The sequence below is a fragment of the Narcine bancroftii genome, chromosome 3 (assembly GCF_036971445.1).
Source record: "Narcine bancroftii isolate sNarBan1 chromosome 3, sNarBan1.hap1, whole genome shotgun sequence".
Lineage (NCBI taxonomy): Eukaryota > Metazoa > Chordata > Chondrichthyes > Torpediniformes > Narcinidae > Narcine > Narcine bancroftii.
The window spans coordinates 269,937,623-269,951,536 of NC_091471.1; the positions used below are offsets into that span (position 1 = coordinate 269,937,623).

The 13,914-nt window shown below is 41.6% G+C and overlaps 1 protein-coding gene across 1 annotated transcript in view; it reads left to right on the top strand.

The window, feature by feature from the left end:
- The window catches only part of apc2 (APC regulator of WNT signaling pathway 2), a 112,677-nt gene that overhangs the window by 45,007 nt on the left and 53,756 nt on the right, over positions 1-13,914 (top strand). The window contains exon 6 of the mRNA XM_069928108.1: positions 8,307-8,384. Coding sequence (XP_069784209.1) covers positions 8,307-8,384 — 78 coding nt within the window. The remainder of the gene's footprint in view (positions 1-8,306; positions 8,385-13,914) is intronic.

Consider the following 13,914-nt stretch of genomic DNA (forward strand, 5'->3'; position numbering starts at 1 on the left):
CTTCAGCCACAGAGCCCCTCACTGGTCTGCTGCCATGGTCACTGTCCCGTGGGTTGTCTCCTCTGCTTCTCAAAGCCTCCTCAGGAATTGCAACATGCTCAATTATTCCTGGTCAATGACCACTCAAAAAGGAGACGAGAGATTCACCATGTTCCATGTGTAATTAAGTTATCCTCTTCGGAAGGAAGCATTTAAAAACAGATTATTATTTACACAGTATGGGAGAACAAAACGTGATACAAATGGAAATGGGTATCTTCGTATATGAAATACAGAAAGTTAACATGCAGGTTTAGGAATGCCAATAAAATGCTAGTTTTTTTTGCCGGATAAATTCAAGAATATTAGAAATAGGAGCAGGATAAGATCATTAAATAAGAAATGTTTTTTTTTTTCAATTTACCCATGAATTTCTATTGTGTAAGAATTTTTTTTCTTTGACATATTGTGCTTTTTTGCTCTGACAGTTTGTATTAGTTTTGTGCATCATTTTTTATTGTTACTTATGTACTATTATGTAAAATTCAATAAAAATACTGAAAAAGAAATGCTGGAGGAACTTAGCTGGTCTCTCAGTGTCCAAAAGAGGTTAAGATATATGACTGACGTTTCAGGCCTGACCCCTTCCTCTCGCCATGAAGAAGGGCTCAGGCCCAAAATGTCAGTCATATATCTTGACCTCCTATGGATGTTGTGAGATCAGCTGGGTTCCATGTTTTGACCACATCACAGCGACTGCAGTCCTTTGTGTTTCACTCCATTAAATAAGATCTCACCTTTGATTTCCCCCCTAACCTCTCTATGCCTTAGTGCCCCAATAATTGAGCATTCAAATTATGATGAACAGGTTCTCCCCATCTTAGAGCTAAATGACCTTCTGCTAAAGGTGATTTCTTAGTATGAGATATTCTAACCTGAAGAAGCAGATTTTTGGTGCCTAACATCAATCCCTCTTAGACTCTTACACATCTTGATGTGATTACCTCCTTTCTTCTAAATGTCAATGAGTGGAGGTTTAGTTTACTCAACCTTGCCTCATTGGATAATTCCCTCTTTCCTAGAATTAGTGTAGTGTACCTGAGTTGCATTGATTCCTTAGATATTAATACCAAAATTACACACAGTATTGCAGAAGGTGTTCCCCAAAACCACAGCGGTCACCTGTTAAATAGTTACCCAGTAGCAACATATTTTGGTCCTAACTACATTGGACAATGAAGATTTTGCTTGCTGAACACCTTTAGGTGTACTTATAGATTTTGGAATGCTGATAATGAAAATCACCTTAAAATTTTAGATATACCGTATATTTCGGCGTACAAGTTGACTGGCATACAGTAAAAAATACCACACACCCACCACCCTTTTTAGCCTCAGTATAAAGTTGACCCCCATTTTCTGACTGGGGTACCCCATTGATCAGCGACAAGTCGACCCCAAAGCTCACGATGCTTGAGATGGGCTGTTGACCGGCATAAACATGGACTGCCATAGATCACGTGGATTGATCTGCTGGGCGTTGACTGGAGGTCATTGCTGTCATGGAGGGTCCATCGACACAACACAGCATGCGATGAAAATATGAAGCAAGCTTTAAGTTGAAAGTGATAGAAATGGCCAAGAAACCAAAAACTGCGCTGTTGCAAGAAAATTAGATGTGCCTGAGAAGTTGGTAAGAGATTGGAGAAAGAAAGAAGAGACTTTTAAGAAACATACCAAAAAGGCAAAGTTCTTTGAGAAAAGGAATCATTCATTGGCCAGAGTTAGAAAATCATGTTGGAGAATGTGACCGTGAACAGAGGCAAGATTGCTACATGGTCACCCAAAATAAGAACATTTGCACTGCAGTGGGCCAAGTCACACTCAGACCTCAGTGATGATACTGAGGCTACAGTCGGCTGGTGCAATCGTTTCTTGAACAGGAAAAATTTGGTATTACGCCAAAAAAAATTGCACAGAAACTGCCAAAAAATCTTGATCATGAAGTTGCAAGTTTCCACCAGTCTATTATATGGAACCGGTATAAACACGAGTTTGTATTGGCAAATATCGGAAACATGGACAAAACCCCCATGAATTTCGACATGAGAGGCAATAGAACTGTGGAAAGATATTTTTGTACATTTTTATGAAAAGGGATGGATGGATGAAAATGGTATAAAACTATGGATAGACAATGTGTGAAACGGGTGACCAGGTGGTTAGTCTGGGATATGTTTCGTAACCACTTAACTGAAGACTAAAAGTAGATTAGTACTACATAATACATGGTGGTTATCCTGGGCAGTTTGACGTCTCTATTGCAACCTCTTGATGTCTGCTTGAACAAGCCATTCAAAGACCATGTGCACGAGGAATGGAATACGTGGATGTCAAGTGCAGAAAAGTCATTTACAAAAGATGGGGGAATGCGTGCTGCATCACTTGATGTGCTGTGTCACTTCATGGTCAAGGTCCTTGGACTTCTTCCTTGATGATCTTGGTGCAGTCAGTGTCAAACATGGTGAAAGGTTTCACCAGAACATTGAAAAGTGGTATCAGGGCAACTGGAATCCATCAACACTGGCTGACACGAGAGGCATCAGATGCTGAGTACAAATGAAAATCAGCAGCTAAACATTTTTGGATCAGTTGAACTAACCCAATGTGTCAGCATCAATATGCGATTAAACCTACTAAATTCAATAATTGAATATTTCCACAACTTCCTATGTAATACAGCAAATCTGAAATTATCTTTGTGTTCAACTTGAAGTTGTCTATCATAATCCTCAATTTTTCTTCAGGAAGCAAACCTTTTGAAAGAAATTTGTTGGCAATCAAGATATCAATACAGTTAAACCCAGAGTTTCTTTCAATGCAGGACATATTTGGGTGGAACTGAGGAGTAGGAAAGGAGAGGTTACACTTGTAGGGGTGTATTATAGACCACCCGAAGGGGACCGAGACCTAGAGGAGCAAATCTGTAGGGAGATAGTAGATATTTGTGATAAGCACAGGGTTGTAATTATGGGAGATTTTAATTTTCCACATATTGATTGGGAAACACATTCTGTGAAAGGACTGGATGGGTTAGAGTTTGTGAAATGTGTGCAAGATAGTTTTTTTACAACAATATGTAGAGGTGCCGACCAGAGAAGGAGCAGTGTTAGATCTACTGTTGGCAAATGGGATGGGTCAAGTGACGGAGGTTAGTGTTGGCGAGCACTTCGGGTTCAGTGATCATAATGCCATCAGCTTCAATGTCATTATGGAAAGAGAGAAGTCAGGGCCAAGGGTTGAGGTTTTTGATTGGGGGAAAAGCTAGAATTGAGGAGATGCGAAAGGACTTGCAGGGTGTGCATTGGGACAATTTGTTTTATGGGCAGGATGTAGTAGAGAGATGGAAGTCTTTTAAAGATCAGATTTTGAGAGTGCAAAAGCTTTATGTTCCTGTTAGGTTAAAAGGAGGGGCAAAAGGTTTGAGAGAGCCATGGTTTTCAAGGAATATTGGAAACTTGGTTTGAAGAAAAAGGGAGTCGTACATTAGATATAAGAAGCATGGAGTTAAGGAGATGTTTGAAAGATACATTGAATGTCTTTTTTTCTTTGGCTTGGCTTCGCGGACGAAGATTTATGGAGGGGGTAAAAAGTCCACGTCAGCTGCAGGCTCGTTTGTGGCTGACAAGTTCGATGCGGGACAGGCAGACACGATTGCAGCGGTTGCAAGGGAAAATTGGTTGGTTGGGGTTGGGTGTTGGGTTTTTCCTCCTTTGCCTTTTGTCAGTGAGGTGGGCTCTGCGGTCTTCTTCAAAGGAGGTTGCTGCCCGCCAAACTGTGAGGCGCCAAGATGCACGGTTTGAGGCATTATCAGCCCACTGGCGGTGGTCAATGTGGCAGGCACCAAGAGATTTCTTTAGGCAGTCCTTGTACCTTTTCTTTGGTGCACCTCTGTCACGGTGGCCAGTGGAGAGCTCGCCATATAACACGATCTTGGGAAGGCGATGGTCCTCCATTCTGGAGACGTGACCCATCCAGCGCAGCTGGATCTTCAGCAGCGTGGACTCGATGCTGTCGACCTCTGCCATCTCGAGTACTTCGACATTAGGGGTGTAAGCGCTCCAATGGATGTTGAGGATGGAGCTCCATCCTCAACATTGAATGTAAGAGTAATCTTAAGAGAGGAATTAGGAAAGCTAAAAGAAGGTACGAGGAAACTATGGCAAGCAGGGTGAAAACTAATCCAAAAGAGTTCTACAAATATCTTAATGGTAAGAGGAAAGCTAGAGACAAAATTGGTCCCTTAGAAAATCAGAGCGGAAAACTGTGTGGAGCCTAGAGAAATGAGGGAGATATTGAACAGTTTCTTTTCTTCGGTATTCACTAAGGAGAAGGATATTGGGAGATGTGAGATTAAAAAAAAGCAAATTGGGTAAATATGGGGAATATAGAGATTACAAAAGGTGTAGTTTTAAGGCTTTTGAAGAATATAAAGGTGGATAAGTCTCCGGGACCAGACAGGATCTTCCCCAGGACATTGAGAGAAGTGAAGGAGGAAATAGCAGAAGCTCTGGCGGTAATTTTCCAAATGTCATTAGATATGGGGATAGTGCCGGAGGATTGGCGCATTGTGCATGTGGTTCCGTTATTTAAAAAGGGTTCAAGGAGGAAGCCTGGCAACTGTAAGTTTGACGTCTGTGGTAGGTAAATTAATGGAGAAAATTCTTAGAGATAGTACTTATAAACATCTGGATAGACAGGGTCTGATCAGGAGCACTCAACATGGATTTGTGGGAGGAAGGTCATGTTTGACCAATCTGATTGAATTTTTTGAAGAGGTGACTAGGAATGTGGATGAGGGTAGTGCAGTGGATGTTGTCTATATGGACTTCAGTAAGGCCTTTGATAAGGTACCACATGGAAGGTTAGTTAGGAAGGTGCAGTCTTTAGGTATAAATTTTGAGATAGTCAAATGGATTGAACATTGGCTGAAAGGGAGAGGCCAGAGAGTGGTAGTGGATAATTGTCTGTCAGGTTGGAGGCCGGTGACCAGTGGTGTGCCTCAAGGATCTGTATTGGGCCCATTGTTGTTCGTTATATACATTAATGATCTAGATGATGGGGTGGTGAATTGGATTAGTAAATATGCAGACGATACTAAGATAGGTGGAATAGTGGATAATGAAGAAGGTTTTCAAGGATTGCAGAGGGATTTGGGCTGCTTAGAAAAGTGGGCTGAAAAATGGCAGATGGAATTTAATGCTGATAAGTGTGAGGTGCTTCATTTTGGTAAGAAGAATCAGAATAGGACATACGTGGTAAATGGGAGAGCATTGATGAATACAGAAGAGCAGAAAGATTTAGGAGTAACGGTACATCGTTCCCTGAAGGTAGAAACTCGCGTGAATAGGGTGGTGAAGAAGGCTTTTAGTATGCTGGCCTTTATCAATCATTGCATGGAATATAGGAGTTGGGAGGTGATGTTGAGATTGTATAAGATGTTGGTGCGGCCTAATTTGGAGTTCTGTGTGCAGTTCTGGTCGCCTAATTATAGGAAGGATATAAACAGAGTGGAGAGAGTGCAGAGAAGGTTTACCAGAATGTTACCTGGGTTTAAGCATCTAGAATATAGGGAGAGATTGGACAGATTAGGTCTTTATTCTTTGGACCGTAGAAGGTTGAGAGGGGATTTGATAGAAGTATTTAAGATTATGAAAGGGATAGACAGAGTGGATGTGGATAGACTATTTCCGTTAAGAGGAGGAAAGATTAAAACAAGAGGACATGAGTTAAGAATTAAGGGGCAGAGGTTTAGAGGTAACATGAGGGGGAACTTCTTTACTCAGAGAGTGGTAGCCGTGTGGAATGAGCTTCCAGGAGAAATAGTGGCGGCGGAGTCAATTGTATTATTTAAGAAAAGGTTGGACAGGTATATGGATGAGAAGAAGATGGAGGGTTATGGGCATTGTGCAGGGAGGTGGGACTAGAAAGGGGTGTTTGGTTCGGTGCAGACTAGAGGGGCCTAATGGCCTGTTTCCGTGCTGTAATTGTTATGTTATGTTATATTTCAGACATAGTGGAGGCAAGATCAAATTTGTTTTACTTGTTCCTGTTAAGAGCATTGAGATCTTTTACTACTTTAAAGCAGTCACAGAAATGCAAAGTATTGCTTTTGCGAACCCAGAACTTCACATTGAATGAATTCAATCACCTGCCTAAAGGTCCAAATTTCCGACATCGATCACTAACATACTACAGAACGAAGCCTGCATTCACCAAATGGAAGGATATTGGAATCCAAAGACAGTTCCAACCCACTCACTCTGCACAAGAGATTGGAATCATCCTCCCATCTGCATGCCAGATGGTGTTTTTTAATAAGATAAACGTAGGCTGGATTTGACTGGATGTTAAGCTAAAGCAACAGCAATGTGTGGGGACTGAATTAATATTATAATCTATTTTAATCATGCCATAGGAACTAATTTTAAAGAACACCAGAGAAGGGTCGATGTTCTGATTTTTCTCAATTATTTTATATTAGATAACCAATCAAAACCCCTGCATTTAACAATGGAAAGTGAAATGTCTATTAAAGATGAGATAGTTAAGAAGGCCTCTGGTATGTTGGGCTTCATTAGTCAGGGGATTGAATCCAGGAATCATGAGGCGATGTTGCAGCTCTATAAATCTCTGGTGAAGCCACACTTAGAATATTGTGCTCAGTTCTGCTCACCTCAACACAGGAAGGATGTGGAAGCTGTGGAGAGGGTGCAGAGGAGATTTACCAGGATGTTCCTTGGATTGGAAAGTGTGTCTCATGAAGCAAGGTTAGTAGAGTTGGGCTTTTCTCTTTGAAGGATGCGAGGAGACCTGATAGTGGTCAGCTAGGTTATGAGAGTCATAGATAAGGTAGACAGCATATTTTTCCCAGAGGACATCTGTACAAAGTGAAGGTTTAGGGGAGACATCAGGGGTTAGTTTTTATACAGAGTTGTGGGTACCTGGAATGCATTGCCAGAGTGTTGGTGGAGGCTGGAACAAAAGGGACATTTAAGAGATTCTTAAACATGCACATGGATAAAAGAAAATAGAGGGTTATGAGGTAGAGAGGATTTAGTTTTTTTTTTGGTCTATACATGGATTGGTGAACATCGTGGGCCAAAGGGCCTGTTCTGTGTTGTAATGTTCTATGTTCTCAAAATGTATATATTTTGAGTTTAGACTTCTAATTCTAGTTTTTTCTACATTTTAGTTTAATTTTTAAAGATACTTTACTAATTTTAACAGCATTAAATGCCCTGAATATCAGACCTTTTTAATTAGAATTGAATGCAGTGACAATATTCTCTGTAGGATAGCTCGGTCCCCTTGCTTTGCCATTGCTTTTGGCTATCAGTGGTACTTCAGGGGTGGGCCCTCTTGTATTGTGTCTATTAGATGGGCTACCCTGTTAAGCCTAGGTCCAATGTGGGCAGGTGATGGTGATTCTGGACAGTTGGAAACATTTGCCATGCAGGTTCAGCAGGTCAGAGCACAGAAATGCTGCCCTCATATCCAGCAAATTATTTATTTTACGATTATTGACCAGAGCATTATTCAGTGTTAATGTAAAGGAAATTTTCTTTAATATTTCCTAGCCAATGCTCTTCCTTCTTCTTGACTTTATTTTTCAGAAGATAATGGTGAGGTTAAGGGCACAGGACAGAGTCTATGTGCAATTTACCAAACCCCCACAAAAGCAAACAAAGTTGTCTTATAAAATATATTTAAAAATACCTTTACCCATGACCAAACCTAAATAATGTTTCTTGAAAAAAGTGGGGTAATTATTGCAATGAAGTATGCTGTTGCAGCGTCAGTGACTCTGCCTCGAATCCGGTGCTGTCGGTAAGGGGTTTGTGCATAATCCCGTGTCTGCGTGGGTTTCCCACGGATGATCTGGTTTCCTCCCACCCTTCAAAATGTGTGGGATTGTAGGTTAATGGGGTGGCATCAGCTTCTACCATGCTGTAAATAAATTTTCAAAATTAAAGAGGCATTGAGTGGAGAGTAGTTTGAAAGCAAATAAACCATGTAGTTGTGCTGAGAGGAGGACTTGGTTAAAAAAAAAAGAAACCTTTGTAAATGGATAGCATTTAGGAATGTGAATGCTGGATGATAATTCTGCTTCTAGCTGTAGGCCATCTTAAAACAAGGCCAATAATTCCATTGGTCTCCTTGCTCCGACTTCTAAATCAAGAGAGACGATAAAATGGGACTGCAATTCTCTGGCAGATTAAAGAAACCGCATTAGTGTACTGACAAGTTTGTTTCTTTCTTGACAGCTGAGGATTAATCGAATCCAAAAGATTGAAAAGGAGATTCTTCAATCCCAGCAGAAAGTTCACGAGGCCGAGACTGAGGTCAGATTCATTGACTTTGCTCTAGCTAATAGATTCTGTTGCAATGTACTAACTGGAAACTAGAATATACTCGTGGAGGGCAGATGTGCCTTTGTTTGGGAAGGGCTGAAGGGAAAAGCCTGGGAACTACAAATTATACAAGGTGAGGGGAGGAATTTTTAGGGATGTCAGGGTAAGTTCTTTTTTAACGCAGAGGGTGCCTGGTGTCCATTGCCAAGCGTGGTGGTGGAGGCTGGTACAAAAGGGGGCAGGCACATGGATGCAAGAAAATGGAGGGTTATGGCTGTGAGATAGGGAAAGTATAGATTGTTGAGTGGATTTCCATCAATGGGCCAAAGTGCCTGTACTGTGCTAAAATGTTTTATGCTCTATAATCAGCAATTCAGTAATTTGGTTGTAATGTTCTTCGACATCATTTTAAAGCATGAGTAGATTATGTTCCAGTGGGTGAATCTGGGGGCTGGATTATTCACTGTTGGATTGTTGAATGCACTGTGCTCTGTTTAAATTATTAAAATATTCTCCCTGCAATATAGAGCCTTATTTTTAATTTCTTTGTCCTATTATTGATATTACATGGTTCAAGAAACTCCCCATAGTTATCAATTTTATGAAATTGATTCCGAAGATATTTTTTTTCCTGTGATTTGATGGTATGTTATATACCACTAATTAGTTTGTTATGGTTGACTTCTAGTTTTAGTTAGTGTCTTTAACATTAAAGTTTAAAATGTGTCCTTCCTAGCTGCCATTTTTCAGATTGCCATTTTGCAATCTCACTAAAGCTTCTGTGTTAAATATACTATATTAATTGAACAATAACAAAGATGGGTTCCAGGAAATTGGCCATCAGAAATCACAAAATGAACAACTTGGGAACCACTTAATTATTTTACTTAAAGTCAAATTCATTAATCAGAAGAAAACAATATTTCCCTTTACAATAAATCTCTACATAATATAAATATCTGTTAAAATCCCTTGTCTGCTGCAATGAATGTAACTTGCTAAAGCCATGCCACTTTTGTTGTAAAAAATCTGAGCTATTGAAGATGTTAGATCAGGTTTACGAAAGCACGGTCAGAGAGTTGGGTTTTAAGGAGTGACATAAAGAAGATGAGAGAGTGAAAGAGGAGGAAAGATTTGGTGAAGGAGTTTTGGTACTTAGGATCCAGACTGCGTAAGACATGGCGAGCAATGGTTCAAAAGGATTAAAAATCAAGGAGGTGGGACTCCAGAATTTGAGGAGTACAGGAACCTCGGGGGCACTATTGAACTGCAAGGATTTGCTAATATTTGGAGGCAATAAGCAGAGATTTGAAAATACCTGCAAGAACTTTTAAATTGCAGTTTGTGTATCAAACCATAGTTTCCCATCTTGAGTCATAGAGTCTACATCATGGAAACAAGCCCTTGGCTTCACCATGTTCTTACCACTTATCCATCTATACTAATTCCAATTAGCCTTCAATGCCTTGGCAGTTCAATTCATTAAAAACTTCTCTACCCACTTAGGCAACACACCCCAAATTGTTACCCTCTTCTGGTGAAGTAGTTCTTCTTTGGACCCCCTTCCTCGCAGGACCCCAATAGGTCAGAAGTTTGAGCTCAATGCCAATAATGTTTTTTCTATAACCACTTGTCCTCAACATTCACCAAATGCTCTATAATTGGGGACTAACTTGGGTTGCCCTTGTCATTTTTTCCAGTTATAATCATGTTGATTACACCAATTTTTAAATTATTTTCAATATTGAACTTGGTGATCTCCTTTAATCCACACTCTACAATTGCCATCAATGGAGAGTCCTTTTGCTGAATTGCATCTTCTGAAATGACCATCTCCCTCATCTCCCGTTCTTCTCTGCTAATTTTATTGAAATTGTCTCTGAATACTTTCCACCTCTGCTGCTCATTTTTGTTTTGCTTCAACTGGTGTATCAGGCTACTCTCTGGGTGAAACAGACCTTTCTCAGATCCCCTTTAAATCTCTCTCTCTCTCTTACCTCTAGTTTTATTGACATAAAGAAAAGTTTCCTTCAGTGTTCTTTCTTTGGCTTGGCTTCGCGGACGAAGATTTATGGAGGGGGTAAAAGTCCACGTCAGCTGCAGGCTCGTTTGTGGCTGACAAGTCCGATGCGGGACAGGCAGACACGATTGCTGCGGCTGCAGGGGAAAATTGGTTGGTTGGGGTTGGGTGTTGGGTTTTTCCTCCTTTGCCTTTTGTCAGTGAGGTGGGCTCTGCGGTCTTCTTCAAAGGAGGTTGCTGCCCGCCAAACTGTGAGGCACCAAGATGCACAGTTTGAGGCGATATCAGCCCACTGGTGGTGGTCAATGTGGCAGGCACCAAGAGATTTCTTTAGGCAGTCCTTGTACCTTTTCTTTGGTGCACCTCTGTCACGGTGGCCAGTGGAGAGCTCGCCATATAACACAATCTTGGGAAGGCGATGGTCCTCCATTCTGGAGACGTGACCCACCCAGCGCAGCTGGATCTTCAGCAGCGTGGAATCGATGCTGTCGACCTCTGCCATCTCGAGTACTTCGACGTTAGGGATGAAAGCGCTCCAATGGATGTTGAGGATGGAGCGGAGACAACGCTGGTGGAAGCGTTCTAGGAGCCATAGGTGATGCCGGTAGAGGACCCATGATTCAGAGCCGAACAGGAGTGTGGGTATGACAACGGCTCTGTATACGCTTATCTTTGTGAGGTTTTTCAGTTGGTTGTTTTTCCAGACTCTTTTGTGTAGTCTTCCAAAGGCGCTATTTGCCTTGGCGAGTCTGTTGTCCATCTCATTGTCGATCCTTGCATCTGATGAAATGGTGCAGCCGAGATAGGTAAACTGGTTGACCGTTTTGAGTTTTGTGTACAAAAACAAAGGCAAGAAATCAGACTGTTCAAACTACAGGGGAATCACGCTGCTCTCCATTGCAGGCAAAATCTTCGCTAAGATTCTACTAAATGGAATAATACCTAGTGTCACCGAGAATATTCTCCCAGAATCACAGTGCGGCTTTCGCGCAAACAGAGGAACTACTGACATGGTCTTTGCCCTCAGACAGCTCCAAGAAAAGTGCAGAGAACAAAACAAAGGACTCTACATCACCTTTGTTGACCTCACCAAAGCCTTTGACATCGTGAGCAGGAAAGGGCTTTGGCAAATACTAGAGCACATCGGATGTCCCCCAAAGTTCCTCAACATGATTATCCAACTGCACGAAAACCAACAAGGTCGGGTCAGATACAGCAATGAGCTCTCTGAACCCTTCTCCATTAACAATGGCGTGAAGCAAGGCTGTGTTCTCGCACCAACCCTCTTTTCAATCTTCTTCAGCATGATGCTGAACCAAGCCATGAAAGACCCCAACAATGAAGACGCTGTTTATATCCGGTACCGCACGGATGGCAGCCTCTTCAATCTGAGGCGCCTGCAAGCTCACACCAAGACACAAGAGAAACTTGTCCGTGAACTACTCTTTACAGACGATGCCGCTTTAGTTGCCCATTCAGAGCCAGCTCTTCAGCGCTTGACGTCCTGCTTTGCGGAAACTGCCAAAGTGTTTGGCCTGGAAGTCAGCCTGAAGAAAACTGAGGTCCTCCATCAGCCAGCTCTCCACCATGACTACCAGCCCCCCCACATCTCCATCAGGCACACAAAACTCAAAACGGTCAACCAGTTCCTTCAGTGTACACCATCCATAACCCACAGAATCTTAGATTTATCTTAGATCTATCAGCCATGACCCCTCTTGGCCTCCTCTGTCACAGCTTCTCTGATCTCTCCCCTTTTCTGAATTGCTCCATCCCAGGCAACATCCTGGTGACTCACCTTTGCACTCTCTCCAGGACCATTACATCCTTCCTCCAGTGTGATGACCATAACTGCCAACAGTCCTCCAGCAGAGGTCTGATCAACATTTTATAAAATTGGAGCATATCCTCCCTACACCAATATTCAATGCCCCAAGAAATAAAGTATCTCCTATGCTTTCCTAACCACATTTTCTACCTGCATTGCCACCTTCACGAATGATGTTAATGAAGTCCCTCTGCTCCTCAATAGTTTCTAAGATCCTACCATTTATGGAGCCTTAATAATGCTGCCAAAATGCATCACTTCACATTTGTCTGGACGAAGCTCCGTATGCAATTTTTCAGCTTCTTGCACTTCCCTCTGCAGCCTGAGAGAACATTCCACTCCTTCAGCAACTCCGTCAATCTTCATGTCACAATGACTTTACTGATTTGCCATCTACATCCAAATTACTCGTGTGACAAACAACCAGAGTCCCAGCACCAGTCCTTGTGGATCACCATTTGTCTTGGCAATCCAGTTGCAAAGCTAGCCCTCTCCCTACTCCCTCTGCGCCCTGTTGCCAGCCAATTTTGGATCTAGTTTGCCAATACGTACTGGATCCTGTGGGTTCTAACCTTTTGAACTAGTCTTCCGTGTGTGATTTTTTTTTTTTTTCAATGGTTTTCTAAAATCCATATAAATTCTATTGCCCTGCTCTCATCGATATATTTTGTTACCTCTCCAAAGAATTTAATCATATTAGTCAGAGATAAAACTACATTGGTTGTTTCTGATTAATCTCTTCCTTTCCAACCTCTGCCATAGAACTTTTACAATATCTTACCTGTACCAAAGTTAGACTTGCACATCTACAATTACCAGACTGCTGCCTTTCTTGAACAGGGGGAAATATATTCACTGCCTTCGTTCCTTGTCTCAACCTGAGCCCCAGCAATCTCATTCTTTGCCTCCTGAACCTCAGGATAAATCTCATCTAGGACATTCACACTTAAAAATAAATTGGATGAATGCATGGATAGGAGAGGTCTGGAGGGTTATGGAATGAAAGCAGGTCTGAGGGACTAGCTAGTTTTATTGGTCGGCCCAGACCAGAAGGGTCGAATAGTTCGTTTTTCTGTGCTGTAATGTCCTATTGTTCTATTTAAGCTTGTCAAGGTATGCAGTACACCTTATTATTTATGGAGACCTGCACCTCACTAAATTCTCCAACTAAAAAAGTCTATTACCTAAGCAAAGCATTCATTTAGGACCTCAACTGCATGCACAGATTGTCCGTATTGTATTGTACCTAATGGGACTTGCTTTCAACCTGGTTATTCTTTTGCCCTTAATATAGAATTCCTTTGAATGTATTTTAATCCTGTCCGCCAGTGAATTCTCGTGATCCCTCTTTGCTTTCCTTTTTTTCTTTAGAATGAGCTCCCTATACATTTTATATACTTGAGAGTCCTCCTCCGTCCTACACCTGTCGTATGGATCCTTTATCTCTCTTCATCTGACCCTTGGTCTCTCTCGATAACCCAGTTTCCCTACAAGGTTTACCATTGCAGGAACATGTTTCCCCCTTTGAATGCTTCAACTGCATGTCCCAATCTACCATTGCCAAGTTCTCCCATGTCCATGAAGATGACTGCCTGCCAATTTAAGACCTTTTTGATCCATCCCTATCTTTTTCTGTAACCACTTAAAAATACAGTAAATTCCCATTATCCCGA